The sequence below is a fragment of the Agelaius tricolor genome, unplaced genomic scaffold (genome assembly GCF_023055355.1).
Source record: "Agelaius tricolor isolate 1412-34295 unplaced genomic scaffold, bAgeTri1.0.p SCAF_12, whole genome shotgun sequence".
NCBI classification, from domain to species: Eukaryota; Metazoa; Chordata; class Aves; order Passeriformes; family Icteridae; genus Agelaius; species Agelaius tricolor.
In genome coordinates this window covers 15,802,490-15,829,743 of record NW_027269272.1, presented here as the reverse complement: position 1 = coordinate 15,829,743, position 27,254 = coordinate 15,802,490, and the positions used below count along the sequence as shown (strand labels likewise).

Here is a 27,254-nt window from a genome sequence, read left to right as displayed (position 1 = left end):
CTTGCTGACTAATGGTGAGTAATTCTATAACCTCCTGCTGTCTTCATTTTCTTACAGGTAATATGGGAGTAATCACACTATTTTCCTTTGTAGAGCACATGAATAAAATGAGGCACGTTCGATATCATTATTTAGACTTTATTAATCATTTCTTGGGTACATTTGTATAATGTGGAAGTGCTGTCTTCATAAGAACAGATGTTCTTCTCTCTGCATCAAGGTTTCCTGAGTATTTCACTAGTTTATTCCTTAGGGGACTGTAACTTGTGAAAAAGAGTGAAGTTTGTAGCTTACAGACAAAGACTTTGCTGACCCCATCTGCATGTCCACTGACTGAGAACTACAGGCCAATGATAGAAAATTGTACATCATTGATAGACATTTCATAGGGAGAAGCAGAAAAGAACACTGTAGTTTGGGAACAAGCAGAAAGAAAGCTCCAAATCATTTTGCTCATCCCTGCTGTGAACGATTTTATTTTACAAAATTTTACAGTGTGGCTTTACACCAACATCAAACCACAAAGTTCTGCACCCATAAACCATACTGATAATTTCTGAGAACTTGCATACCGCTGGAGAAACACAAACCAAACCAGACCTCCAGTTTTTGAGGGAAGTTATGGAGAAATTGAGGTGCTTGGACCTCTTGAAACCCAACACTTCACTGAGATACCTTATTGATTTCTGGCTTCCTCACAAACCATGCTATCACTCCAGAGTAGTTGAGAGTGTTGAAGCACCAAGCCCGTTTTCGATGAAAACACAAAGGAAACCAGCTACCTCTTGGTTGCGACAGTCTTTATTTTTGGAAGGAGGTTGCTGGACTCACACTTGTGCCAGCGGTGCTGGGGCTGCACCCTGTGTCAGATGTGACCCCTTATCAGTGCAAGCAGGTGGCATCTGCCTTTAAGGTTCAAAACTGCAGAGGAGGGGCTGGGCTGTGCATGCCCAGTCTCAAGCCTGGGTTTTGCTTTCCTCAGGAGCTCGTGGCTTTTCCCCAGTGGTAAGTCAAACCTGGGTGTTTTGGTTTAAGCCCTTTCTAAGAAAGATTGCTTGCAGTGGAAGGTGGTATTTTGGGTGAGAAGTGTTGTTGTGTTGCAATAGTTGAGTTTAATGGCTTTCTGTCATTGTTTCTTGGGGTGGTGAGTGGCCTGTTTGCTTTATCTTTAATCTCTTTAATACGAAGGTAGGAAAGGGTGTAATGTGGTGACAAAGGGAAGGATGTGCTTAGACTGAGCAGTGGGAGCAGAAATGGTCTTGTTTTCTCTCCACTTCACCACCACTTTTATGTCATGCTTGGCCAAGCCGTCAGGGCTTTGTTTCCTCCCATGATGGGACACTCAGCTGCAGGGAAAGGCGACAGCAGTGTGGCCACAGTTTATGAGAAACAAATGCTGTGCTTTTCCTTTTTTGGAAGGGTGAGTTGCTTTTGGTATGGATTTTTTTCTGTAAACTCTGAATTGGAGTGCTGTGTGGGCACAGCTACAGGTGTGTGTTGTCATTGCCGTGTTTTCAGAAATGTCACTCATCAGTGGGGTGGCAAGGGGGATCAGCTGGGGCACATCCCCACTCAGGGGCTGTAACACAGCTCTGCTGGGGGAGTGCTCACTCAGGAGGCAGCACCACAATCACTGTGCCTGGGGCTCCAGCCCACCTAGTGAATTTGGAGAAGTGCTTTCACCTGGACTCTGGGCTGCTCCTGTTTCAGCAGATAAATGGGAGCTCAGTGGGAGGGTATGGTTGCCTGAAGCCTGTTCTGGGATCCTCCGGCTCAGGAGCTGTGTGCCAGCGCTGCACAGAGGAACACTGCTCTTGGTGAGGTGCTGCTTCTGGGAGAAGGCTTGACTTGCTATTAATAATCCCCTGGTGGTTTTTAAAGGAGGGGCTCGTGGATGCAATGTCCTATTCAGCTTGCAGTTTGATGGGGGCTGTAAATCCCCCTGTAGCTCCTGGTGCAGTTAGTGCTCTCTGTTTGTGAGAAGCATCCTGCCAGATAGTTCAGCAGTTGGTGCAGGGACCTTGCAGACTTTGAACAGAAACAACCTAGACGAGACTTACTGCTATGCCTTGTTCTGTTCTAGTCAGTATTTTGATATAAGAGGTTGTGTTCAGTAGTGCTATTTCCTGTGATGGCCTTTGGGATGATCAGATGTAGGTAAAAGGATGTTGTTTAAGTGCTTGTTAATAAAAAAAGCATCTGGTTCATAGAAGCAATTTAAGCAATGCAATCTTGTGTTTAACTTTAGGCACTCAACAATTATTTTGCTGAAAGGAGAGCATTTGCTGATGTGGGAAAAGACAATTAACTAAAGTAGTGAAATTTATGCACAGATTTTATATAGACTTTAGCTATTATTTCCCAGTGGAAATTCAGACACTTAAGTATGTGTTTGATAGACAGAAGCTTCTCCTCTTTGTTGAAGGCTGTTAGTTAAGGAAAATAGATTTTGTTGAGGTCTAGGTTTTGATTTTAGGTTTAGATTTTGTTGAGACCACAGGGAAGGAGACAGTTTATCTGGCATGCAGCTTTGTGCTGAGCTGAGGTTGGTTTTCTTACCTTTTGACAGCTCTTTCCTGCCTGAGAACACGGTGCACCAAACTGAGTTTACTGTAATGCTGGGGCCTCCTCTGTAATGCTGTGGCCTTGCCAAGGCTGACTGCCTCATCTTGCTTCCTCCTTTGGAAATAGAACTGTACAGGTAGTAAAGGTGCTGAAGGAGTCTCTGTAAAAACATTAACCAGGAGACTCCTTGTGCTTGGTATAGGGAAATGTGCCCTTTTGGTCACCAGGTAAAATCTTGCAATGCTTTTCCTAGAATCAGTAAGCTAGGAGTTTGTCTGGCTACAGGGACAAAGATGCTGCAGCTGGAAAGTATCCCCCTCTGGAGAAATTCAGAGTTGTGGTTAGCAGATGGATGCACCAGCTGTGTTCCTAGCTGGTGCAATGATTTCCAGCAGCTCGGTTAGCTACAAAGGTGTAGAGGAACAAACCTGGCTGTATCAGTTTGTGCAGCTGGTATCTCATGCACTGCTTGGTTGGGGCAGGTTTGTGCAATTGCATCTGAGCAGGACCACCAGGAGCAGAGCAGGCAGGGTGAACTGGGACACTTTGCCTTTTTGAGACAGAACTTTGTCCAGCAGTGAACCAAAGCTGGGGCGTGCTGAGGCATGCAGGAACCTTGTTGCACTGAGACTTTCTGAAGGAAAGGTCTCTGAGAGAGGTCTGGTTTGGTATAACTCTTTTTCCCTTGAAGTCAGTTCCTGTCTGTGTAGTAATGAAATGTGATTTTTAGTGTACAGTCGAAAGCAGTTGTTGTTAAGTGGCAAATAATTGTTAGAAATGAGCGCTTTGATGGTTTGAGAGAACCCGTTGTGGGGTTTCTCTGCCCATTCCTGGTGGTCAGGACTGGGTGCAGGGTATTGAGCAATGCCTGTGGTCTGTCTGGGTGTAGCAGCAGAGGAGGTTGCAGGCCTTCCCACTGTGCAGCTCCAAGGCTCGTGGTGGCATTGATCTGCAGTTTATATGACAGGCTTTAGGCCAGAGCTGTTCTTCTGGGTTTCAATATGGCATTCTTGAAAGCGTCTTACCTGACTGAAAGGCTGAAAGGAGTAATTTTGGGTACTTTGTGGGATAACTGCTATTCTCAGAGGATTTGTGATTATTTTTTCACATGTAGCGTGGGCATGTGCTCCCATCTATGAGGTGGAGCTATTACCCATGCATTTCTGCCTTTCATTTTTGTTTCTGGCTGTTTGTGAAATTTTCAATTATGCTGGAGGTTTTTTCCCCTGATTGTAAAAAGGATGAGGAGCTGAAGTGATGCTTTCACCTATTTTGAGGCATGCCCAGCACTGGCTCCAGGGGGCTTTAAAGCCACTTTTGTTTCCTTTAGCTTAGAATAACAATCTGCTCTTTCCTGAGAGCAGAGGTGAGGAAAACCCAGCTTTTTGCAGACTAGAGTCATCCTCAAAATGAAAGTGGCTATAAATATTCAGTAAAGAGAGCTAGATACCTCTATGACAGCAGCCAGAAGTAAATACTTCAGGAAAAGTGAAGTAAAAGTACTATAGTGTGATCTTCCCTCTGAAACACTTTTTCTTAATTTTGGCAGCTTAATAAATTAGGGTCTCCCATGCAATTTGTTTAGACCATTGTACTAATCAGGACCAATATGTGCCAAACCAAATATTAGTCCAAGTCTCTTTGGAATCCAGTTGTAACCTTGGCTCCTGCCATGGCCATTCCCCTGGCAGAGAATGTGGCTGTTCACTTGCATTGTGCTGAAATAACTCTCATGGAAATTGTGCAGGACACCCCCAACCCTGTAGCAGGAAAGGTGGTCACCTGCCTCATATTCTGAAGTTGAGCTGAGACTTTTTGTCAACTGCAAATATACTGGAGAAATTCCTCCCACCCCCTTTACATCTGTCAAGTATTTTGACATGGGTCTAAAAGCTGCTGTGTTTGAATTTAGAAATTGGCCAGTGGGATGAGAATGTGCAGCTGTGGAAGGCATGAGTGCTCCAGCTCTGTCACTGCTCCTCTTGGGCCCACCTATTTCTGTGAGGCTTGTGGGAGCTTAAGGGTATAAAAATGGCCAAGGTAATTAGCAGATCTGGTGGAAATCAGTTGGTCTGGCTCAGAAATTGGTGGAGGTGAGAAGGCAGTAGACAAGTAGATAAAATCTGATGTGATTTAACTTACTTCCATAGAAAAGAAAACAAAAAATATTTTATTCTTGTTATTATTCAAAATAAAAAGAGGAAAACAACCAAAAAAACCCCAAACCAAGCAAAACCACAACTGAATACTTAGCTCATGACCTCAGCTGCAGTGGCTGGGTGTAGAAGTCACCTAAATCATTCAAGGGCATGCCATTTAGACAGGCAAACGGCCTGGGACAGTGGTATCCCACACTGCTTAGCTGCTTCACCCACTGCAAAGACTACCTGCTTCAGATGGGAAATTGGTCATTTGGGGGAAAAGGGAAAATGGTTTGTTCAGGTTTTTTGTTTTTTTGATTTTTAAGAATCTCTGGGATTCTAATGACACAGCATCCCAGTGGACTCTGATGGGTATTTAACTTCCCAGTAAGGGTGGCCAAATTCTCTCCCATCTAAATGCAGCATCTGCAGTAGTGTGGAATGTGTGCTGTACAGCTGTGAATGTCTCAGGCATTCAGCGTGTCTCCTTTTTCACACAATAGCTTCTATTTATGGGTTTTCATTGAGCTGGACTCATGAATTCAACATGTCTTTTTGTGTGTGTTTCTCTTTTTCTTTTGGTTTGTTTTTCCCTTCCTTTTTTTTTTTTTTTTTTTTTTTTTTTTTTTTTTTTTTTTTTTTTTTGTTGCTTTTGTTTTTTAAGGTTTGTAGAAACTCCGAGCCCCTTCTCCTGGAAGGAGAGTTACTACCGATCAGCCATGTCCCAAAGCTCTCAGCCCAGGGAATTCCTCAGCCCAGAGGTAATCCAGCACATCTGGGACTTCCTGGAACAGTAAGTAACCCTTCTGTGGAACATATGGAAGGTGTTTTAGGGCAGGATGCCCCTGTAATTAGGCTGCTCAGGGACTGATGCTGGGGAGTTTGGAGTCCTGTGTGTGTTGATTAGATATGGCTGTGATGGCTGGATGTGTCAGTCTGTTGTGACTGACAGCTCTGGAGCTCCCCAGAGGTCCCACACCCGGCTGTGGGGACCAAGTGCAGGGGTCAGCAGTGGCACTGATTGTCTGCCAGGCCTCTGGTGCCTGAGCTGGCTGCTTCCTAAGGCTGGTGGTTGGCATTTCCCCTCAGGAAATGGGCTCATCACTCTGAGTCCAGGCTGCATGTTTTCCCCCTGCTGGTGCCAGGGAGGGAGAGGAGGTGAAGATGGTGCAGAGTTCACCTGTCAGGTCCATTGGCTGAAAGAAAACTGACTCTGTTCCCATTCCTGACTTGCCATGACTGACGCTGAAACAATCACTGCTGTAAATCCTCCATGAGCTCTGTCTTTGAGTGGTTTGACTCTTCTGTCCTTGCCTCAGAGTGCCTCAGGGCCCTGTCCTGTTCAGGGCTGCTGTAGTACAGTGGTGAGGAGGTGGCTGCTGCTCAGTAATTCCTGACTTTGCCATGAGACCGGCTTGTGGTAATGCCCAAGTCCTGGGCACAGGGGAAGGGAAGGAAGGTGGGGTGGTGTAAAACAGAACTTGGCCACTTTTAACTCCATTACTGTGTTCTTTCCAGGCCAATATGCTCGGTTCAGCCAATCGATTTAAACTTCATTGATGGCCCATCTGAAGATGGCTCCACAAACAAAATTGAGATCAGCATGGATTGTGTCCGGGTGCAGGACACCGAGCTGAATGACCCAATGTGGGTGAGTAATGAGAAACTTCCTCAAGCTTTGGGGGCACAAGGGGAGTTTTTGCAGGAGCTATTCCAGCTGCATTGCCCCAGGGCCATCTTCCCACCTTGGCTGGCTCCTCACCTGCTCCTCTTCTGCAGCAGCAGTGGCAGGAGAGAGGGATGAGGCAGCTGAATTGGCAGGAGAGCTGAGGAGCCTCTTGCACAGGCTACTCAACCATCCCTGCACTCTCCCTGCTTAAAGCTAGTTTGACCTCAGGGTTAAAATAATTCTGGGCACAGTTGCAATTTTGCTGACCAAGGCCACAGGTTCTTCACTGGTTTTTCTTCTCTTGGGGGCCATATATGAATGAAAACTTGTTTTCAGACCATGGTTGGGTTCTTTTCCCCTCAAGTTTCTTCAGACTAGAGAGTGTTTGTAATGAGTCTTGGCCATGGGTATCTCAGGGATATGGCTCAAGACTGGAATGCAGAAGGCACTGGTGCTTGCTGGTTCGTTGCCTTTGGCACTAACAGACTGTCTCTTTCTTAGCAATAGCTCTTCTGAAGAAGCCATGTGCTTTTCTTGCAGGCTGGAGCAGGAGGTGTTTCAGGAGTTTGAGTTGCTCATGTCCTGTTTCTGTTCTTCCTGGGTTTTGTATACTTTGGGGTAAAAATAAAGTGTAGTTTGAGATTTGTGTTGGTATCTGTAAATTTTCTTGTTGTTTCTCAGGATGTTTCCATCCTGAGAAACTGTTGTTGTTTAATTCCCTGGCTAATCAACCACAATTTTTGATGTGCCCAGTGATGGTGTGTTGGCAGTCTGTGTCCTGGTAGTGTTTGTGACCTGGAGGATTGTGTCTGCAAGGAAGGAGCTCCTGGGTCACTCTGGTTGCAGTCCCTGGTGGCAGGAGGTTTGACCTGTCAGTGCTGCACTGGTGTGACTGCTGGGGAGGCTGTAGTGCTCTTCCCTTCCCAGTAAGGTTGCAAAGGGTTAAAAAGCTGCTTTGAGGTTGGGTATGCCTGGATGATGTGGTGAACTAATCCAAGTGCACAAGGGGAGGTGACCTCCATCATGTCTGGTTATCTTTTGATTCAGCATTTGGTGGGGTGCAAGCTTTCCATCAGCATCTAGATCTTGGCTTTTTCCAGTATTAGAGCACAGCTCCAGTGAAATGGTGTCTCCTCAATAGTCCAAAAGATTCTCCATGTTTACAGGGGATTCAGATTTTCAAAGTGAACTATAAGTTCAAAGTGAACGATATACATTTGAACTATGTCCCCCTGAAAACCAATTCCTAACACTTTAAAGGACATTAGCAGTAACTTTTCTCCTTCCATGCTCAAATCTAGATTTGTGGCATTGAGCACAAGCTCACCTCCCCATCTCCTGTCCAGGCTGCCTGCAGAGCCCTGTGGTGGCTGTTGGGCTCACTGAAGGCCTGTTCAGTCTCCCCCTGCCTCAGTGCTGCAGTGGAACATGATTGGAAAGTCCCTTCCCCTTGTTCTCTCTGAGCACCGCTGCCTGGGAAGGGGACAAGAAGCTTTCTCTATGCAATTATTTCTTGCTGATGATGAGTTTGAGCCCAGCCTTGCAGGAGGCATTTCTGGAGAGGCCAGGCTGCAGGGTGACTTCTTTTAAAGAAGTGTTTTTCACTGACGTGACAAGCTGAAGGGGGAGCGGGGAAATTCCATCCCATCCTCACCCTTACTGTAAAGGCAGCACTCGGAGTACATTAATGTATGTACATTTATAAATGTTCCAGTTTGTCTTCAGTGGAAGACAGCACCTTCTCTCAGTTGAATGCTGGACAAAAGCCTTCACAAAGCAAAATATGCACTGCAAACCTGTGCAAACAGCCCGTCTTTTAAAATGAGGAAAGCTCTTTTTATTCCCCTTACCACCACCACCACCTCCCTATAAATTTGCAAACATCCCTGACAGGTGACAACTCCCCTTGCAGAGAAGTCTGTGTTTGCTTTGCTGTTTCTGGGGCTCGCAGCGGCTGCAGCTTTCATTGGCAGAGAATGTGTAGCCTGGGGCAAGGTGTTTGCTTTAATCTGAAATACCTTACAACTCTCTTCCCCTCCAGCTTCTCTTTTCCTTTGGATGGCTCCGGGGCACGAGCTTCCCTTGCACCTGTCTCTCCTGTAACCTCAGCCATGTCACTCCTAGACACGAGGTGCTGCATGCAGCTGATTGCAGCGGAGGGTTGAAGAGGGCAGATAAACACAAAGGAATGCAGCAGAAACAGAGGGGCCCGGGGAGATGAGCACTGAGATCAAGGCAGAGTGCTTTATAGTATTACATTTGTCTTAGGAAAAGAGCAAAGCCAGTTTTTGTCCAAAATGCAGCACCATGTGAGATTTAAATGAGCACAGAGCAGTTAAAAGAGTGGTTTATTTAAGTTGATTGTCCTTGTGTGGACTTTTAAGCAATTCCAATCAGCTTTTAAAATAAGATTTGCACTTTCTTGCAATTTATGGCTGAAAAATGAAACTTGCAAATGAAAGGTCTTAAAAGATGTCTATCCTTGAGCCCAAGAGTTGTGTTGGTAGAACCTGTGATTTTGTAATTTTTCTTCTATTATTTGACTTTTGGGAGTGCAAGTCTTGTTGTTTGGGAGTCCAAGTGTTGTTCACAACAGAACTAGTAGTGGGGAAGGAGCTGCAGGGCCTGAAGAAACTGTCCCACAAGTGGGCTGGAAAATGAGCAGGAGTCCTGCCCTGTCGAACACCCATCAGTTGTGTTCGTTGCCTTGAAAATGCAGTTCTTTGGGGAGAAGTCTGGCTGACACAGAAGCCCCTCTCATCTGGGCTGTAGCCCTGTCTCTTGCTGAGACCTTGCAGTTCTCACTCACTTGTTTTGAGGAAGAAATAATCTTCTGTGTCTGTGTAAGAAAGGGGTAAGAGAAACTGGTGATCTGCACTAGCTTGGGATGAAAAGCTCTGAAGGGGGCAGGAAGAGGTTTCTGGCTCTGGTATAACATTAGACAGTCAGCAACCTTCCCCAGCCGTGTGACCAGCTCTTTCACAATGTCCTGGGTGGCCCATCCTGGCTGTCAGCTGTGGCCTTTCCTGTCCCCTGGTGTGAACCACAGGCAGCCTGGGAAACCCCAGCAAAGATCTGCCTTTTTTGCATAACTGGAGTGAAGGGCTGGTGGTCCCTGTGGGTGTGGAGAGCACTTTGTGCCATGGCCCTGGTGTGGGAAGGAGCTGCAGATGGCCAGGAAGGTGAGTTGCACGTGTGTCTTTGTGGGCCTCCTGCCATTCATTTAAGTGCACCAAAGAAGGTGATCCCCAGCCTGTCCTCTGATCAAGGATGCAGCCAGCAGCTGTGGGGTGTGGTGGGGTGATGTCTAGTTCCCTGCATTCAGGATGAACACTGATTGCAAAGCCCGTATCCTGCAGTGCTAGAAATCAGGTAATGTTACAGCAATTTTATATTTGTGTCTGACTGGTTAAATGCCCTGGGGCATCAGGGAGGAGAGGTCTGGAGATCCCTCTCTAGGAGTGGGTGTGTGGCAGTGCAATAACCCCTGCATTGTCCTGGAGCCTTCTTAGTGCTGTCAGCCTGCTCTACCGGGTGCAAAATTGCTTTCTCTTACCCTATCTCAAAAGTCCTGCAAACTCATTGATGCTAAGAGATGCTGGTCTGGACCCAAAGCTGCTTTGGGCTAAGGATTTCAGCAAGAGCCTTGTAAAGTAAAAGTGTTATTTGAGGGGCTGGCAGAGTTTGTAAATCTTCTGCCACCACCACCACCCCCCCAGCAGTGTGGCCAGGGCCGCGGGGATGCTGCTGACAGGAGCTGAAGTTCTGTCCCCAGGGATGGAGCAGCTCATCCCCCTCCCCCTGTACATACCTTCCTGTCATGCCCCTGAGCGAGCCCAGCCGTCCTCCCTCCCCAGCCCCTTGCCTAACCAGTTCAGTGGAATGCCTGCTCCCCAGACACTGCCTGGCCAGAGTTTTCTTAACCTGGATCCATCCCTCCCTGTAAAAGGCAGAGAGAATTCCTTGCCTTTTTTTCCCTTTTTTTTTTTATTTATTTGTTCTCCTTCATCTTCTGCAAATAATTGTGGGGATTTGCTGTGTGTGGCTTGATCAGGCAGTGCTGAGCAGCCTGTGGAGTGGGTTTCTGTCCTAGGGGTGGTGGTGTGTGTAGGGCTGGGTTTGGGTGTACAGCTTCATGGGCTGTGGGTGTCCCAAGTGTGGTAGCTGCAGAAATTTTGCAAATTCAGTGTGTTTCATAGTTTTAAAACTGAGAGCTTCAGCTCTGTGGCTCTGCTGTTTTCCTTTATGCAGAGAGGTGGAGGTAACAGTAGGGTAGATATACTGGATCCATCTTCTGCAGGAAATGGAGGTGTTGAGGCTCTCAGCCTCAGTGCTTTTACCAATGACACATCTCAGAGTTGGTATCTGATGCTTCCCAATGGAAACAAGCAACCTTTCCCATATTTAATCTGCTGTAGGCTCATGAAAGTGCCACCAAACCACCTTGCACAGAATACAAAGACCTGGGAATCCAGGCTGCAGCCCAGCAAGCTGGCTCAAGGTGGCTGCTGGCTCTCTTGTGCATGCCCTCAGCCTTAGCACCCTGTAAATCAGTAATTCATATTTGATGGCCATGCACAGAATTCCTGGTCCCCATCACGTGGGAGCTGTGGTCAGGATCAGCTGTGCACCTGATGGACAGACACAAAAAGCTCCCCCCCTCCTGTCCTGCACGACTGCTGCATTCTATCCAATGCTTTAATATTAAAGTGCAGGCTCTGAACTCTGTTGATTTTGATTGCTTCTTGAAAGTGTTTTTCTGGGTCCGGAGAAGAGAACTGCACTTGTTGCAAGGTAATGGCTGAAGAAGCAGCTGGAAGCTGGTTATGGGGTGGTGGAACTGTGGGCTGGAAGGATGTCCCTGTGTGCCCACAGCAGGGCGGGGAGCTGATGTGGCGAGCAGTGCAGGAATGGTGCTCTGTGCAGGGACTGGCTAACACGTGATGTGTGCTGCCACGGGCTCTGGCAGCTGCCACAGCCCTGCATTTTGTTGGGAAATGGTTTTGCACCTGGAGGATGAGGCTGATTTGATAAGGAGGTGCAGCAAAGTGCTTGTGTGGCCATCCGTTTCCATGCTTAAGTGTTCCAGGACTGACCATAGCAGAGAAGGAAGGAAGGACTTTGTACAGCACAGGGATGTGATCAAAGCTTTTATTACTGTCTGGTTTTTGTTTGAGAGAGTTTGAGGCTTGCCAAGTTTCTCTTCTTTGTGGTTATTTATTCGTTCCATAGCTGTGCAAAGAAAGTTGAGATTATGCAAAGACATTTCCATAATGAGCAAAGGCATTATTCTATTGGAAGCTTCCCTGCAGCACCTCTCCTGTTTGCAGTTGAACTCAGAAGCTCTCCTAATTTAGGCTTGGCTTTGTAAGCCTGCTGATGTTTAATCTTCTGCTTCATAGGTCCCTCTAAATGATCTAATCATCACATTTAGGGCTGCAGATCCAGATCTAGAAATGGTCAGTTCTTTCAGATAAGAATGAATGTAAAGAATGTATCTGTATGTTCAGTTTAATCAGAGTCTGAAAACTTCCCTTGTCTTGTGTGTAGCAGGGCTCTAAAGACACATTTACGTTTCTTTAAAATAATTTTTTCCCTATTTCCCTTTCCTGTGCTATTTGGCCCTAGTTCTGGCTGCAGACCAGGGATGGGTATGTTTCTTCTTGTAGGAATGTAGCCAGTTGTGAGTTGGATCCTTAAACCAAGTGTTTTGTTTTTATTTTCACTTCCCAGGATTCTCGGTGGTACTGAAGAAAACTAATGGGTGATCTGTGTGCTGTGTGATCATTTTAGAAGCATATTTTAAATTCCTTTAAATATTTCTTCCTTTTCAGCTTCTTGCTGTATGTTCATCTTGGGAAAGAATAAACTAATTTTAAGCTGAAAAGCACAAACCTGCAGGGTTTGTCACAGTGAAATTGGGTGTTTCAGGAGGTGTGGCTTTGACTCCCCAACTCCAGTGCTATGAACACCTGATGTGGAAGAGTGTGGTAACTGGAGTCCTCTGCCTATATGCAAATGCCTCCAAACAAAAGAAGCAGTCACTTCAGAAAACATCTTCCTCAAGCAGCTAGGCCTGCCTCCAAAGGTTTCCATGGTGCCACACATGCTCCTTGAGCAAGTATGGAGCAATAATGCGTTAGTGCTTATTTTACATCTTTAAAAGGTCTGCACAAACACCTAATTAAAAGGCATCTTGATCTTGAAACAATAGATTGTAGGCCCTTTTTCCTCTGGAGAATGTTTAAGGCTTATGCTGTCTTGATGGGAACTTCACTCATTGTTTCTATCTAGGTGATAGGATCCTCTTTTTTCCCCAGAATTCACCTTCCTCTGGATGTTTTGTTTTTTGTTGGGTTGGGTTTTTTAATTATAAACCAGATTGTGTGTAGAAGGAAAATAAGGTCCTTTTCTCTTGTTAGCTGGAAGGGTGATGAATTGAGCTGTCCATGTGCAGCCACCAAAAGAAAACTCTGTGGAGCTTTATGGTACCCCTCTTTGTGGGGTGAGGTGAGTAGAGGATGGGAAGCACCTCACAGTGCTGTTTCCAGCTGCAGAGCTGACCATGCCAGGGAGGGGTTTCTCCTTCCAGGCTGAGACAAACCTGGAGCACAGCCCTGGGAGTGTCCTGCTCCCCTTCCTTGTCCAGCACAGCCAAGTGTCTGTGCTGCAGCCAGCTGTGGGGTGTAGCTTCTGTTTAAAAAGTTCTCTCTTGCGTTAATTGGGATTCTTGCTTTGAAGAGAGTCTCAGGCATCCAAAGTCTCACTATATAAGTTGCTTTGTGGTTCTGCAGATTCTGCCCACAGTCCTCTTAATGACTATTATTTTTTCCCTCCAATATTTCACGAGGAAACTCTTGGACTAGGTAATGTTTTCTACTGAATGAATTTCTACCATCTGCTTTCCACTTCACTGTCACTGATTTGATAGCGCTGAAATTAATGAGGGAATGAATTGTCAGGCAGTCACAAAAAATTAAATCTGTCTCTGTGAACCGTGGATTTAAGGAGTGGTTTGTGGCCTGGGTTCATTTGCTCACTGCTGACTGAACTCTTCTTTAATCAGCAGCTGAATTTGCAGAGATTAATAAGAGATCAAAGGAGTTTTCAGTAACAAATATAACTGTCACTCTAAAAAGTGTGGACTTCTATCTCCAGCCTGTTTAAATAGAAGGAAAAGGTACTCTGAAGCACTTTTATTCCTCCTTGAGAGCATGGATGGGTGTAGTGGACCTCATGGTGATATCCAGACTGGATTAAAATTAAACAAGTCTGAAGCAAAAATGATCAATCTTCTGGGGAAGAGCAGCACTGCAAAATGCAGCATTTCTTCAGAGGAAAAAAAAGGCATAAGCAGGCTTCTAGGCTTCCTGCCTTGGGAAGTGTGTTGCACTCCAGAGCACCTGGGCAATATTGGATAACAGTGATGTTTTAATAGGAGAACTGTAAATTGCCATGGGTTGCAGGGTGAGGGTGTAACCAGGCATTTGGAAGACTCTTCTTGAATTATTGCTAAGTGGTAACTTTCTTTTAAATACTGGATTATTGTAAAAGTGCTTGGGTGGGAGGGAGTTGGCAGCAGAGCAGAGGCTGGTTAGAAGGAGCTGCTGTGGTTGTGCAGTTAGGAGCAGTTGTGCATTTCAGGAGACCTGTCTGTAGTTTATATAAGATAAGGGACTTTCCCCTCATCTGCTTGTGCAAGAACTGCGCTGGTCTGTCAACAGTTGCTCCTTTCTCTGAGTGAAAACAAAAGCTCTGTAATCTGTTGCTATCTCCTTCTCCCTTTCCCTGGCTGAAGTGCTTGGTCTCTGGGGATGTAGGTTTGTGCCATGACCCTGTCCTGTCTCCAGCTGGAGGGATGGGACTGTTCATGCCAGTTAGGAGCAATTTTCATGAATTTTCTTGTGTAACTTCCTCTCTCTTAACTTTTGAAAAATATTTTATAAATATGGGGGGTTTGGGGTGGTCAATCATACTGAGCATCCAGAGATCCTTGTGAGGCAAAAATGCAGTTTGAGTGTTGAGGGTGGTTGCTCCAACCAAAGAGCTGCCCTGGCTTGAGCCCCCAGAGTCCCCTGGACACATCTACTTGCGTGAGTGTCTACTGACCCATGGGTTTGCATTCATCAGTGTGAAATTATCTGCTGGCTGGTAGTTTTGTAAGCTTATGTGCTGCCTTGTCAAGATATGTATCCATATGGTTTTACCTCTAAGCTTTCATAGTGAAAGCAAATTCCTTTAAAAATAATCACTAGGGTACAGTAATAGTGAGAAAATTAGATAAAAGGTGTGCCACAGATAAGCAGAAACACTTTTTGATAAATTATCTGTATGCTTTGTCTGCCTCCTATGTCATACCCCAGCTGTGGGAGGGCAGTCACTGCTGGCACTTTGGTGGGAATGACCCTTGATGGGGTTACAGGGGTTTTTGGTTGTGCAGACAGTGAGGAAGGTGTGGGGACCTTGCATCACCTTGGCTGGAGAGCTGAATCTCTCCGGAGGAGTGTCTTGCTCTCTCTCATTAAATGGAGCTCAGCAGCCCGAGGGCAGAGGCCCGGGGGCTGCGTGAGCCCTTCCTAAACCAATATTGCACAGCGGTTGTGAAGGGAACTGGTTTTGTTTCACAATTCCTTTCCACCTTCCCTCTCCCTGCTCCCCCACCACGTAGCGTTATCTCTTGACATGATGCCATTAAGTCTCTAATTAGCCCTAGGGGTATTCTGGGGGAGATAACGAGACTGTAGGAGCTCAAATAAGCAGCGTGCGCAGATGTTTACCCAGGGTCGGAGGGCAGGGCTGTTGTGACAGGGATTGCCTTGGGGAGGGCATGTTCCTTGGGAAGGAGAAGCCAGCCTGCACCATGGGCAGAGCTAGGAGCTGGGCTCTCCTCCTGCCTTTTACCCTGCCCTTTTAAAATGTGGAGAAAAATGCAGTTAGGAGTCCCTGGAAGAAGGGATTGATCCTCAGTACTAAACACTTGCAGACAGGGCGTGTTTCTAATGTGAAGGTTTGTACATTTGAGTGCATTTCAAAGAAATTTCTGTACTTCAGACTGTCCCTGGGTCAGTGGTGAGGAACAAGGAGGTTTGAATTTGTGCTCCCAGGTGCACAGAGAGGTTTCTCTGAGAGCTGGGGGTGCCTGGTCCCTCTCTTGTGTGTGGATCAGCTGCAGTTCCATGTGGTGCTGGGATGCACACAAGGCTGCAGCCAGTAGGATGCTGCCTTTTATACCTCATCTCTTTTTATTTGTTCTGTCTTGCCATAAATGGTTAGATTAAAAACAAAAAAGAGGAAAGTCCCTGTTTCAGGGACCACATTGTTTTTCCCTCTCTTCCTTGTGGTTTGAGCAATGAAGATCAGCTCTGCATGACTTTTCAAGAAGGCGGGTTGATTTTTGCTTTTTCTTTGAAAGTATTTTCTTTTGGCTTTTTAACCTGGCTTCCTGCTATTGCAGAGTACACATCTGTCCCTGCAAGATCTGCACTGGAAAGGCTGTCAAAGCCAATTGGCAGAGGCTTGTTTTTCAAGCATTCAGCAGTTACTCAGAGGTAACAGAAAAAAAATCCTCCAAAAACTATGTTCTATTTTTTCCCTCCTCCTCCTGTTATCTCAGTCCTAATTTGTAAACATTTCTGAATTAAGTGAATGTCACAGTCTGTGGTGACGCACTCGATCCAGATGCTATTTTTATGTGAGTGGAGAGGTTTGAGCAGATTTTTTTCATTTGATCTGCAGGAAATTCTGCATGAACTGCCTAACACGCAGGCAGGTGTGCATGCACACACCCCCCTTCTACAAGAAATTACACAATCTCCAATTAACACTGCAGTTGTGATAGTGACATTTTTAATCGTCACATTTTGCGCACTTACCTTGGGACCGGAGAGGGTTATTGAGAACTTGCCCATGGTACTGGTGAGAGGAGCTGGGATAAGCCATGTAAGAGCACGGGGAAAAGCATTCAAACAAAGACTCTGAATCAGCAGTTTGACTTGGCCAACAGCTCGTTTTGGAAACTTAGGGGTCTTGTTTGCATTTTATTTTGTTCTTCGGCATACCAGCAGGAGCCACAAAGCATTGCCAGAAGCTTTCTAGAATATCTGAGTCAGACCTGGGAGGGTTGCAGCTGAAACTTTCAAATCTAACTAGCAATTATTATTTTTAGTTTCCTACAGTATTGGAGGTAAATTACTTTAAGACTTCCTTTCCTGGGGCTGAGCTACTTTTTGAATTTCAATCCAACTAAGCATCCAGAGCATAAGTGCCAGGCTCTTCTCTTGACACTGTTTTCTTTGTTTTCTACTTTATTCTTTTCCTGTTTGGGGTGGGGGAGAACTTGTTGGACTCTAAAAGCAGAGTTAAACCTTGTTCATCTGTCCTCAGTGTGCAGTCATTCTTACAAATGTGTGAAAGGAGGGCCTTTGCCTGAATCTGTTTGCTTTTTCTGATTAGGCTAATTGGTATGATAAGGCATAATCTCTGTTTACAAAGATTGTCTTGCCATGACTTCAGACCGTTAGAGTTGATGATTCCCTTGCAGACCTGTCCAGAAGACTCAGACAAATTATGACTATCGCTGTCCCAGAGCTGAAAAGTGAGTGTGCAGTGTGAGGAGGGTGGGGGTGTCCTTCTGTTTTTATGATTCAACCATTTAACCATATGATATTTCAGGAAATCAAGTTTTCCTCTGAGAACCCCAAAGAGATGCTGCCTGGCCACCATTAGGTTGTTGTAGGCTCATCTATATGAAAATTTTGTACCTGCAAAAGGAGAGAATCAAATAGGGTCTGGGAATTTTTCTTCTTCATGATAAGGTAGAAAGGTTCAAGCTTTACTTTTCACTGGTGCCAGTGTGAGTGTCCAGAGCATGGCACCAGCCAGGAGAGCATCTTAGGAGGAGAGTGCATTTAGATCTGAAGCCAGTGAAACAAAGGTTGGGTCCCTGGGGTGATGAGAGGGACACACCTGTGCCTGGCTGTAGCAGCATTGGTGGGCACAGTGTCTGGTGCCTGCTCTGTTACCTCCTGCCACCCCTGCTGGCGTGGTGGTGTCCTTTTTTGTGTCCTTTGTGGATGGTGGATTTGCAGAAAGCCACTTGTCCAGCATCTGATTCAAGGTGACCGCACAGGGTAATGCATTTGAAACACCGAGCCAGGTCGGGGCTGTGTGTACAGAGGGCAGGGATTTGTGCTGACATGTCAATTTATTCATGCTATATACACCTCTCCTCGTGTTTGACATGCAGATCTCTTTGGATAAACTTCCACGTATCTCTCTGTATCTGGGTGTTGCTTCACCCACAGCCACCTGTGGGGCAGAAGATGGCAGATACCTCACACAACAATGCTGCATTAATGACCTGGAAAAGGAGGATCTTCTGAGTTTCAGAGCATAGCTATGAAAGAGGATTTTACAATGACCTGCTGAGGTTGGGAGATTTATGTACCTTCTCCTGCTGTCTCCTTCCCCTCCATAGTTTTTGAACTCATGGGCCAATATGAAAAAACTTGACAATATTTAGGGATCAAAATGGTCATCGGAGCAAGGCATAATGTATCCTCACTGTTAGACAACAGAAGATCCATGGGTGACATGAATTCTTGCTTCATGTCCAGCTCTGTGTAAGCTTTGCAGTGGTGCTGCAAAGTGTCCCGTTTGGCTAACGGTGCTGTGGCTGCTCCCTGCAAACTTTACCTGGATCTCCACATTAGCACTGGTGTGGCTTTTTGGCTTGTGCCCATCCCAGGTGAGATCAGATAAGTACACTGGGCACAGTCCCTGGTCTCAGCTGATTCTGGGGAAGATGGAGAGGAGGGCAAGGGGCCCTGGCAGTGGTCTGTTGAGTTGTTCCTGTGCTGTGGGAAACTGGCCGTGTGCTCGGCAGCTCTTGCTGGTAGCTCAGGAGCACTGAAGGTGTGTGTGAAGCTCAGGTGGTCCCAACCCGAGCTGGGATATTGCTGGTCCTGGTAGGTCAGGAGTGCTCAGTGCTCCTCTCTGCAGCCTGTTCTGGGAAGTGCCTCCTTGCACTGTGCTCGGTGAGGAGGAGTTGGGAAGGTGCGCTGGAAATGCCTCCAACCTTTTGCTTGCACCCAGCAGCTCCCGTGAGCTGTGCTTGCAGGGTGAGAGCTACATCAGACCCCTGATTCTTGTGGCAAGGGGCTGCTGCAGGGGAAGGGGGGGACATTGTAATCCTGTGCTCTGTGTTCTTGTTTCGCTTCCTGCCTGAAGATGGTTTTGCGCCGTTTTATTAGTTTAATCCACCATCCACAAATGGCAGCCTTAGGAATGTGCTGGCCGCTCCAGCCTGGTGCGCTTGCCATGTCCTTTAATTTGCAGAGCTGCCGTGTGCTGGGAAGGCCGTCCAGGGGCCTCCAGCCCCGTGAGCAGCACAGCCTGCTCCAAATCGCTTCCATCTCCCCCGAGCCCCGTGAGCAGCACCGCCTGCCCGCTTCCATCTCCCCGAGCCCCAGTCCCTCGCTGCGCGCCCGGGGAAGCCGGGGTTAAATGATGCCCGGGGCCAGGCGTGGCAGGAGCAGCAGCCGCTCCGGGCAGAAGCGGGGAGGTGCTGAGGCTGTGTGTGGGTGGCCGCCCTGCCCAGGACCCTTGTCCCTCCTTGCAAAGCCCCTGTGGTCGGTCTCTCGCCGCCCTTAGCGAGGCTCGGTGTTCCCGGGCAGCGCTGGCAGTCCGTGCTTTGCCTTTCGGCAGAGCCCTGCGGGAGCACCGGTCCTCAGATAAAGTTGGGAGCGCTGTCATTATGCTGGGCCGCGCTCTGATCTGGATGTTTGGTTTCCTCTCTCCCCCCTCCCCAGCCCTGTGGAAAGGTGTTCTGTTTCGCCTGGCTCGGTGGCGCTCCCGGAGCAGCCGCCTTTGTTCTGCCGTGCATCCCGCTCGCCTGGCCGATCCTCACGGGGCTCGGGTGCCGCCAGCGCAGCGCTGAGCTCGCACCCCGGCACCCCCGCTCCGGGGGACACCAGGGCAGGACAGGGGGCTTGTCTGCTTGTCCAGAGTAAAATCACAGTAGGGATCTCTCCTGCAGATCTCGGCTAAGTGCTCTTCCTATCTTTTGGAAAGTTTGCTGTGGGCATCCTGTCCAGGTGTTTTTTACTGAGTGGCACCCGAAAACTTGTCCCATTTATTAATTTAACACCGTGAATCCCTTTGGACGGGTTGGGTTGTTTTTTTTTTTTTTTAACTTGTTTTTAAATCATGATGCAAGTTCGAAGCAACCGCAGAGGAGTGGAAAAAATGTAGCTGGAGTGATGCCCTGCAAACACAGGACCTGTTGGCAGTGAGTGTGGATGGGAGCACACAGGTGACGGAGAATGCAGCTGGATTATGGTGCATGGAACCAGTGATTGATTCTCAGAAAGGTCCTTGGGGCTTTTGTCCCAAATCTGCACACAGCAGCAGCCAAATGCTCGGCTGCATTACTGTACCACTGGTGTTGGTCTCGATCCCTTCGTGAATATTTAGGTTCTTGGTAGCAGCAAAGCCTGTGCCTGGGAAAAAACAGCCCTGGAATCTTTGTAGTAAATAAATAGTAGAAGTTTCTTGGAGCAGCTCCTTTAGAGCAATTCCATAGCTCTCTTTTGAGTTTCTAAACTTGTAGAAAAGTGACAGGGGAAAGTTATTGTTTCCTTTCTTTTCCCTGCCTGTCTTTCTTTTTTTCTTTTCTCTTTTTTTGGCCATCCCCCCCCTTCCCTTCCCTTTGCTTTTTAGAGATTGGTGATAAGGAATTCTAACTACTTAATGAGCTGGGAGAGGCCTCTCTCCATTGGAGTGGAGGACTCCAGGTGGCACTTTGACAGATTGGACAGGTAAGGCAGGAGAGCCCCACCTCCTCCTCCTTGCCTATACTTAGGTATATAAGGGAAACTTCAATTATGCAGAGAGGCACACTCTGAGTCCTGTTATCTCCACAGTAGCATCCCATATTTTTAGGGTCTTCTAGGGGGTGGGAGGTGTTTGTCAAAATCCTGGAGCCAGAAGAAAGAACAGCAGCGTTGATCAATTTGACTGCTAACATGTTGTACCTGGAAAACAATGCCCAGTCCCAGTATAGCGAGGTAAGGACTCTAGGTTTCAGCTGTGATATCGCTAATGTATTTTTATTTTTAGTGAGTAGGTGCAATTTCTTCACCCCAGAAGTTAGGTGCAGAATATACACTTGTTTTTGTGAGACTTTTGCATTTTACAATGGGAAGCAGAGTTTGTTGGGCTAAATATCTAAATGAGAGCGAACTTCAGATCTTTACATTTGGGGCAGCAAATTTGTTTTGGGAAGCCTGAACAGCCAACATAATTTTCTTTCATTGGAGAAGCAAGGCAAGGCAGTTTTTATGGTGGGCAATGCACACAGATTGCATTCCTATAGCAGTCTGAATACTAGCTGTGTTGTCTGCATTATAACTCTTTTATGAGTCTTTTATTGCCAAAATTACTGCTTGTGGTTTCAAGTGGATGGTATCTAGGAAATAACTAAAAATGTGTTAAAAATCCCTTCTTAGGTTACTTTTCAAAGCAAAATAATATGCAAACAAAGGTCCTCCGCTGCAAATGCTGCGTTAGCGTCCGCACCAACACCTCTGTTACTCAGTGCTGTTAATACCTTGCCTCATAACTTACAGCAGCAAGGTATTTTACACAGGGTGTTTGTAGAAGTATATTATATAAGGATAAATGCGTGTACAATAGATGCATTTTACTTTCTACAGCCCTCTGCACTTCATGGGCGTGAATGGGACGCAAACTTCAGGTGCAGCTTTGATTTCATTTTTAAAAATTATTTTTTTAATTACTTTTAACCAGCTTGGGTCGATGCTTTGTAAGGTGGCAGCGGAGAGGATTGCCACACGCTGTGCAAATCTTGGAGGAAGTTACCAGGGGTTGAGGGAGATCTAACAACAATATTGGTTTACATTCCAGCGGAGACAGCAGCTGTGTTGACACTTGCCAGAGTGGCAAAGCGGCCAAAGCTCTGTGTGTGTGTGTGTGCACGCGTGTGTATATTCCTCAAGAAAAGGCTTCAAGTGGAGGGCACGGGGTACGAGCCCCAAAGCAGACAGAACCTCAGCCACTTGGGAGAGAAAACAAAATAGAAATTGAAAGGCTGAGAGCATAGCTAGGAGATGAGGCAGGTGGTGAGGAGAAGTCTGTCAAAGGTTTACTCAGGGCTTGCACGGCTGGGATGGCGGGTCTGTGACTCGGGGAGAGCGAGAGGTAAACTGAAACCAGCGTGCTCTCCCCGTCCCTGTCTGCAGGGAGCCCAAACCCCCGTGTGCGTGCGCCGGCTTCCTCTGCTGCCTCCATGCCCGAGACCCAAATGGGTGACTTTTGTTTTTTTAACTGGGTTAATTATAAACTCTTAAATGCGGAGAGAGCACTTCTTGGAGTGTTTGCTTGGTGTTATTTGTCCGCTGCTATCTGATCAACTTTCGCTGAATAGCAGCAGTGGGGCTGTGGAGTCCCTATGGTTGACTGGCTGGGCTCATCTGTCAGGAGCAATGCGCTCAGGAGCGTTCTCGCTCTGCTGTAATGCCGCTCGTCACTGTTGCTGTCAGGGGAGGTTTTTAAAAGGCTTTAGCTCTGATTTTTTTTTTTTTCCTCCCCCACTCTCCCTCTTACCTCCTTGGATTTGAGCAAGGTGCACTGACTTTGTTCATCCAGTGAAGCATTGTACTCTGGGGAAGGCAAACCCCATTAGCATTGACTTGGCTTCATTTCTGAGGAAGAGCAGCCTCGCTAATGACTTGTCTCAAAAGAGAGGGAGACTTGTTAATGCTCAATTAAAATATATTGGTGATGATGAACCTCACCCATCTTAAGCTCGCAAACAAGAAGTAGACTTTGGCATGATTTCCTTAGAAAAGAAGAAAAAAAGTTCTCAGTGTGCAAATAGAAGCAGCACTTTGTTGTCACTGGTAATTGCAGTTCAGATTTTAGAGCTGTTGCTGGGTTGGTCACAAGGCAGACGTACCAACTCATGAAAGACTTAGTATCGGCTAGCTTCTGGGTTTAGAAATGGACCTCATGTATGGGAAGGAAATAATTTCCCCTGTTTTAAAATCAAGTTTTAAGATGAAGAGCAGGGATTCCTCTCTCATCCCAAGCCCGTTTCTTGGGGTGCTGTGCCCAGCCACCCCAGGATGTTGGTTGTGTGCTGGCAGATGCTGAAGGCTGTGTGGTGCCTTCAGCCCTGGGAATGCATTCCCAGCCTGGGAACGAGCCCTTGCACCCTTGCACAAGCCCCAGTGCAGGCTGTGTGGCCGGGGCGGCGAGCTTGCACCATCGCCCACGGCCCTGGGCCGCCCGTGCCTGCGAGTGGGGTGCCCGACACCACAGTCAGATGGGTTCCTTCCAAATGGGTCAAATCTGCTTGGGAAAAGCTGAGAGAGGGGAGAAGGGTGTTTAAGTGAATCACAGCCCTGGGAGGTTGGAGGTGGAACCTGTTTGAACCACTTTTTCAGCTTAATCTATCCCAGTATTTGATCTGGGTCAGCTGTAAGAACAATTAAGCTCTTTGTTGGTAGAGCACTGGACTTGATGACCCTGGAGATCTGTTCTTGTGTGCTTATGAGTAGGAGATGTGAAAAGGAGAGAGACTTTAGGTGGTTATTAATAGGATGGTGAGGTACTGATGAATAGGAACCCTTTGGATGTTGTTGTGTCTTCCTGCCTCATCTCCACATGTGGAACTTTGTGTTGTGTACAAATGTTTGTGAGGAAGCATGGACAAAATTTGGGTGTGAAGGAGAGAACCTGCAAGTTGTCCAAGTTTCCTGTGTCCTTGTGAGGGGAGATGAGAGCAATAGAGATTCCCTTCAGAGACTCTGGGTTCCTCTGCAGTTTGGCTGAGTGATGATGCAGAGTTTGGAGTGCTTGCTAAAATCAAATTAAATCATTGCCAAAAAAAAAAAACACATCTTGTTAAAGCACTGATAAGAAGTATGTGCCATGACTTTTGATTATATCCATCATCCTTCCCAAAGATCTTCCTGCTCTTTGTGGGAGACAAATTAAAGAATCTCTTTCCGTTAAGATTTTTATCATCGTTTTGGGAGGGGTGGGGGGGAAACTAGTTTTATACCAAAAGAACTTGTGCACTGCTTTATGGGTTTTTGGCAGCATTCCTTCACGCTGAAAATTAAGAATACATATGACTGCAAATATCTTTGAGGGTTAGGATAGCCTCTTCAGAAGGGTGCATTTTGGTTTTCTTTTTCTTTTCCCTCTTAGCTTTTAAATAATAACTCACATGTGTGTGTTTGAGTTGCAGTGCCCTGGATGTGAGCCCTTTCTTTGTAAGAGCAGTTCAGCAAACCTTAGTTTAAGGTTAAAGACTCTGGGGGTTGAGATATAACTAGTATTTTGAACATCAGCTCCATTTGTGTGCAGTAAAAGTGTGTCCAGGGTTTATCATGCTTGTTGTCAGCTTGGATTTGGCTGAGAACTACCAGAGGACAAAGCCGTGGCTTTCCTTGGCTGATTTTGCCACATGGCATAGTTGTCATTTCACAGTGCTCTTTCCCTCTTGCTGCCCCTTCTCTGTGGCCCTCAGCCAAACCTGGGGTAAAGGAAGCAATCTCTGAGAGATGCTGCCTGGTTGCTGCCCAGAAGAGCAGCCCTGCTTCCTTCCTGGAGGTACCAGGAGGAAAGGATTATCTGTGCATTACCCTCTGAACCCCACATCTTGTCCTACCCCAAGATGAAAATACTTGGATAGATGCTGTATAAACCCTAATTTTTTTCTCAAGGCAGAAGGCTTTGGCTAAACATGACCCTCTCTCCTGCTTTCCTATTTGTGATGCTGTCTTGGAGTTTTGCTAGTTCTGAGCAGGCAAGCAATTCCCAATCCCTGGGGAAGGAAATCTCCTCCTGAGCTGTGCAGGATTCAGATGTGAGTTCCATGCCTTCCAGTGGCCTCTCTTTATTTAAATGGTATCAACACCCTGCATATTTGGGCACAATCTGTCATTAGGAGCAAGAAATAGGGAGATGCATTGGAGGTTGTGTTTCATGATGGTATCCCTGCAATTCCAGCTACGCTTCTTGTGCATTCATCCTTCAATTTTGCTGTAATTGCACTTAGGGGATTAAAGTTTTTGTGATGTGGTGACATCTGTGCAGGCTTGAGAGGCATAGTTTTATCCCTGAGCTGCAGAGGTCTTCTGCAAGATTGTAGAAGCCCTATATAGCCAGGTTCTCTTTTCTTCCAAGACGTTTTCAAACTGCATTCCAGTTGCAAAGGTTTAATCTGAGGTAGAAAAGCCGAAGGTTGGAAATGAGTTGATATTTTGTTTGGAGAGATTAAATGGATGCTACTGCCCTGTTTGGGTTTGCCAGGGAAGAGGGTTAAGTAGACCAGAGAGGTGGGTAGTGGGAAGCTGAGACCTGCCTCTTGCCGTGTGCCCACCTCCCTCCTGGCTGAAACAAGGGGATCGCGCTGCAGGAAAAACACAGGGAAGGGCAAGAGTTGAGTATGCTTCCAGTAAAGATCCACCCCTCACTGCAGCAGGTTTGTCGTGCCATGGATGGCCTTTTGTTCTGTCCTAGGGTACCAAAAATCTCCTGTGGTAGTACAGGTAATATGACCACCATGCTGAGCAACAAGTTGAGGATTTTGCCTGGAGAAATCCTCTCCTTGTTTAGGTGGAGGGATGAGACCTCAGCAGATTTTAACCTGCACGTGGATGGAAAAAATAAAATGTGTGTTTTATCACACAGAAATGAAACCTGCTGACATTTGACCATCTGCACTGCTTTAACTGTGCAGTAGTTGTGCAGAAATCAGGGCAGCCTGGCTGTGTGTGAAGTGTTGGTACTGCTCGGTTACGTACACGCTCTGGGGTTTGTGCAGTCATGTAATCACACTTGAGATCAGATTGGAAATGGCAGCTCTGTTTTACAATTTTCCATGGTCAAAAGAAAGATTAGTAAGCACTACGAAATCAGGGACAGATGATCTTCTCAGTTTCTTGTTTCGTTTGGCAAAAAAAAAAATTCTAAATATTTTCTAGTAAGAAAATAGTTTTTCCATGTGAGAGATGAAAAAGAGCTGCCATTGCAGTGTGGTCAGGATGTTTTACATTTTGAAGTGGTTGCAACAGATGGTCCATTTTCTTTGCTGTAAGTTGACATTGGTTGAGACATTGGTTGACATTGGATGAAATTATTCATATATATGTGTGTGTGTATATATATATAATCTCCATAGTTTGGTAATGTTTTTTTCCTTGGGGACTAGAATTGCTCTTTTGACTAGTTATTTTTATTGGTCTGACGAATCTTCGACGGTGTCACCAACACCCGATTTCTCTGATTTCTTCCAACATGAGCCCAGTTATGCTATTGCCTAGCTCCCTCAGGAGCTATTTTTCTTTCTTTTACCTGCTTTGTTTTAAATAATGATCTAATGACTTTAAGTTGAGTGAAATAGCTTTTTTTTTTTTCTCCTTGGGCATAGAGAAACACCAGAAAGGAACTTTTTCTACCTTGTGTTTCAGCCCATCTGGTGGCAACCTTTTTGTCTGCATTTGTCAAGTTACACCTTGTGGAAGGCATAAACTCTGTGGAAGGGTTTATTTCCAGTTGCAGCTCTATTTACTGTGAGACAGAAGCTTCAGTAGATCTATGAAGAAGGCATGGCATCTGCAACAGGAAAGTTGTGGATGTGGGATGTGAGAGGGTGTAAACCATTTGCTTTGCACTTTTTCCTCTGGAAGGCATTAGTTATAACTAGTGGAGAAACTACTTATTTCATTATCGTGGAGGGCTGAATAAAAGCGGGTGTTGCCTGGCTCAAGGCAAATTTTAAATTCTATTTACAAAATGTTCCCACTGAAAAAAAAAATCTGGAAACGCTTCAGAAAGGAGCTCTTGCACCGATGGATTTGTGCTAGACATTGTTAAACCCTGTTATTTTTCTGGCACTGCCTCCAACGCCTCTTGAGAATGTGCAGAGTAGGCAATAAAATGAATGCAACTCTTTTAAAGCTAGGTTGCATAAATCATGAGAAAGGAGAGGAGCTTCTTGTACTCCAACAGCAGCACTCACTCCATCCTCTCCAGCAGAGAAGTGAGCTCAAAGCTCTTTGTGCCACTTGGCCTGGATTAGTATTAAGTCACTTTTGGTATCAAGTAGAATTAAGAGGAAAATAATTACTCTCCAAGGGTGTTAAGGTTCAACTTTTTTCTCCCTTGCACGTGTTTTCTGGATTCTCTGCTGTCTCAGTGCCATGATCTTTGCAGTCCCCTGTCAGCTCTCCAAGGCAGTGATCTTTAGAGTGACACACGAGCTCAGCCACGGTCCGGCATGCGGGTGGGTCTCTCCAATGAATAAACTTGCTGTTCTTCAAAATCTCCCTGTTTTGTTTTGTCTTCTTCAGTTACAGCACTAAATTATTCCTGAGAAATCATCCAGTTTTCAGTCTCCCAGAGTTTCCCATCAGAGCCTTGCAGTGCTGGGAGAAGAGGCTGTGATTGTCAGATGGCTTAAAGAGCTGTAGGAGCAGACCGTGGCATAAAGCTTTTTGTATAGCAGCCCAGAACATACTTTGCAAGTGATGATTTGGCTGAGAGCTACTGACAAGGAAGGTTCACCCCTGTTTCTCTGCACTATTTCATATGAGCTCTCTTCTAAAGGAGAGCCTATGAGAGGCTGTCCAGGGTTAGCCTAGCTGCTGGGGCAAGGAGCAAAGAGCAGGATGACATTTAAGGGGATTGGGGTTTTACTTCTGTAAGGCTGCTAATATAAGGAGTAAACCCAGTAAGAAACGACTGTTCAGGAAATCTCAGATAAGAGACAGGAAAGGTTTAGGTCCTTGACGTTGGCAAAGTAAACTTGGATCCTCTTTGGAAACTTGAATTTAAATTTGGTGATT

The 27,254-nt window shown here is 46.2% G+C and overlaps 1 protein-coding gene across 1 annotated transcript in view; it reads left to right on the top strand.

The window, feature by feature from the left end:
* Positions 1-5,425: 5,425 nt before the first annotated feature.
* The window catches only part of LOC139594727 (tumor protein 63-like), a 33,605-nt gene continuing 11,776 nt past the window's right edge, over positions 5,426-27,254 (top strand). The window contains exons 1-2 of the mRNA XM_071437084.1: positions 5,426-5,499; positions 6,225-6,357. Of these exons, the coding sequence (XP_071293185.1) occupies positions 5,426-5,499; positions 6,225-6,357 (207 nt within the window). The remainder of the gene's footprint in view (positions 5,500-6,224; positions 6,358-27,254) is intronic.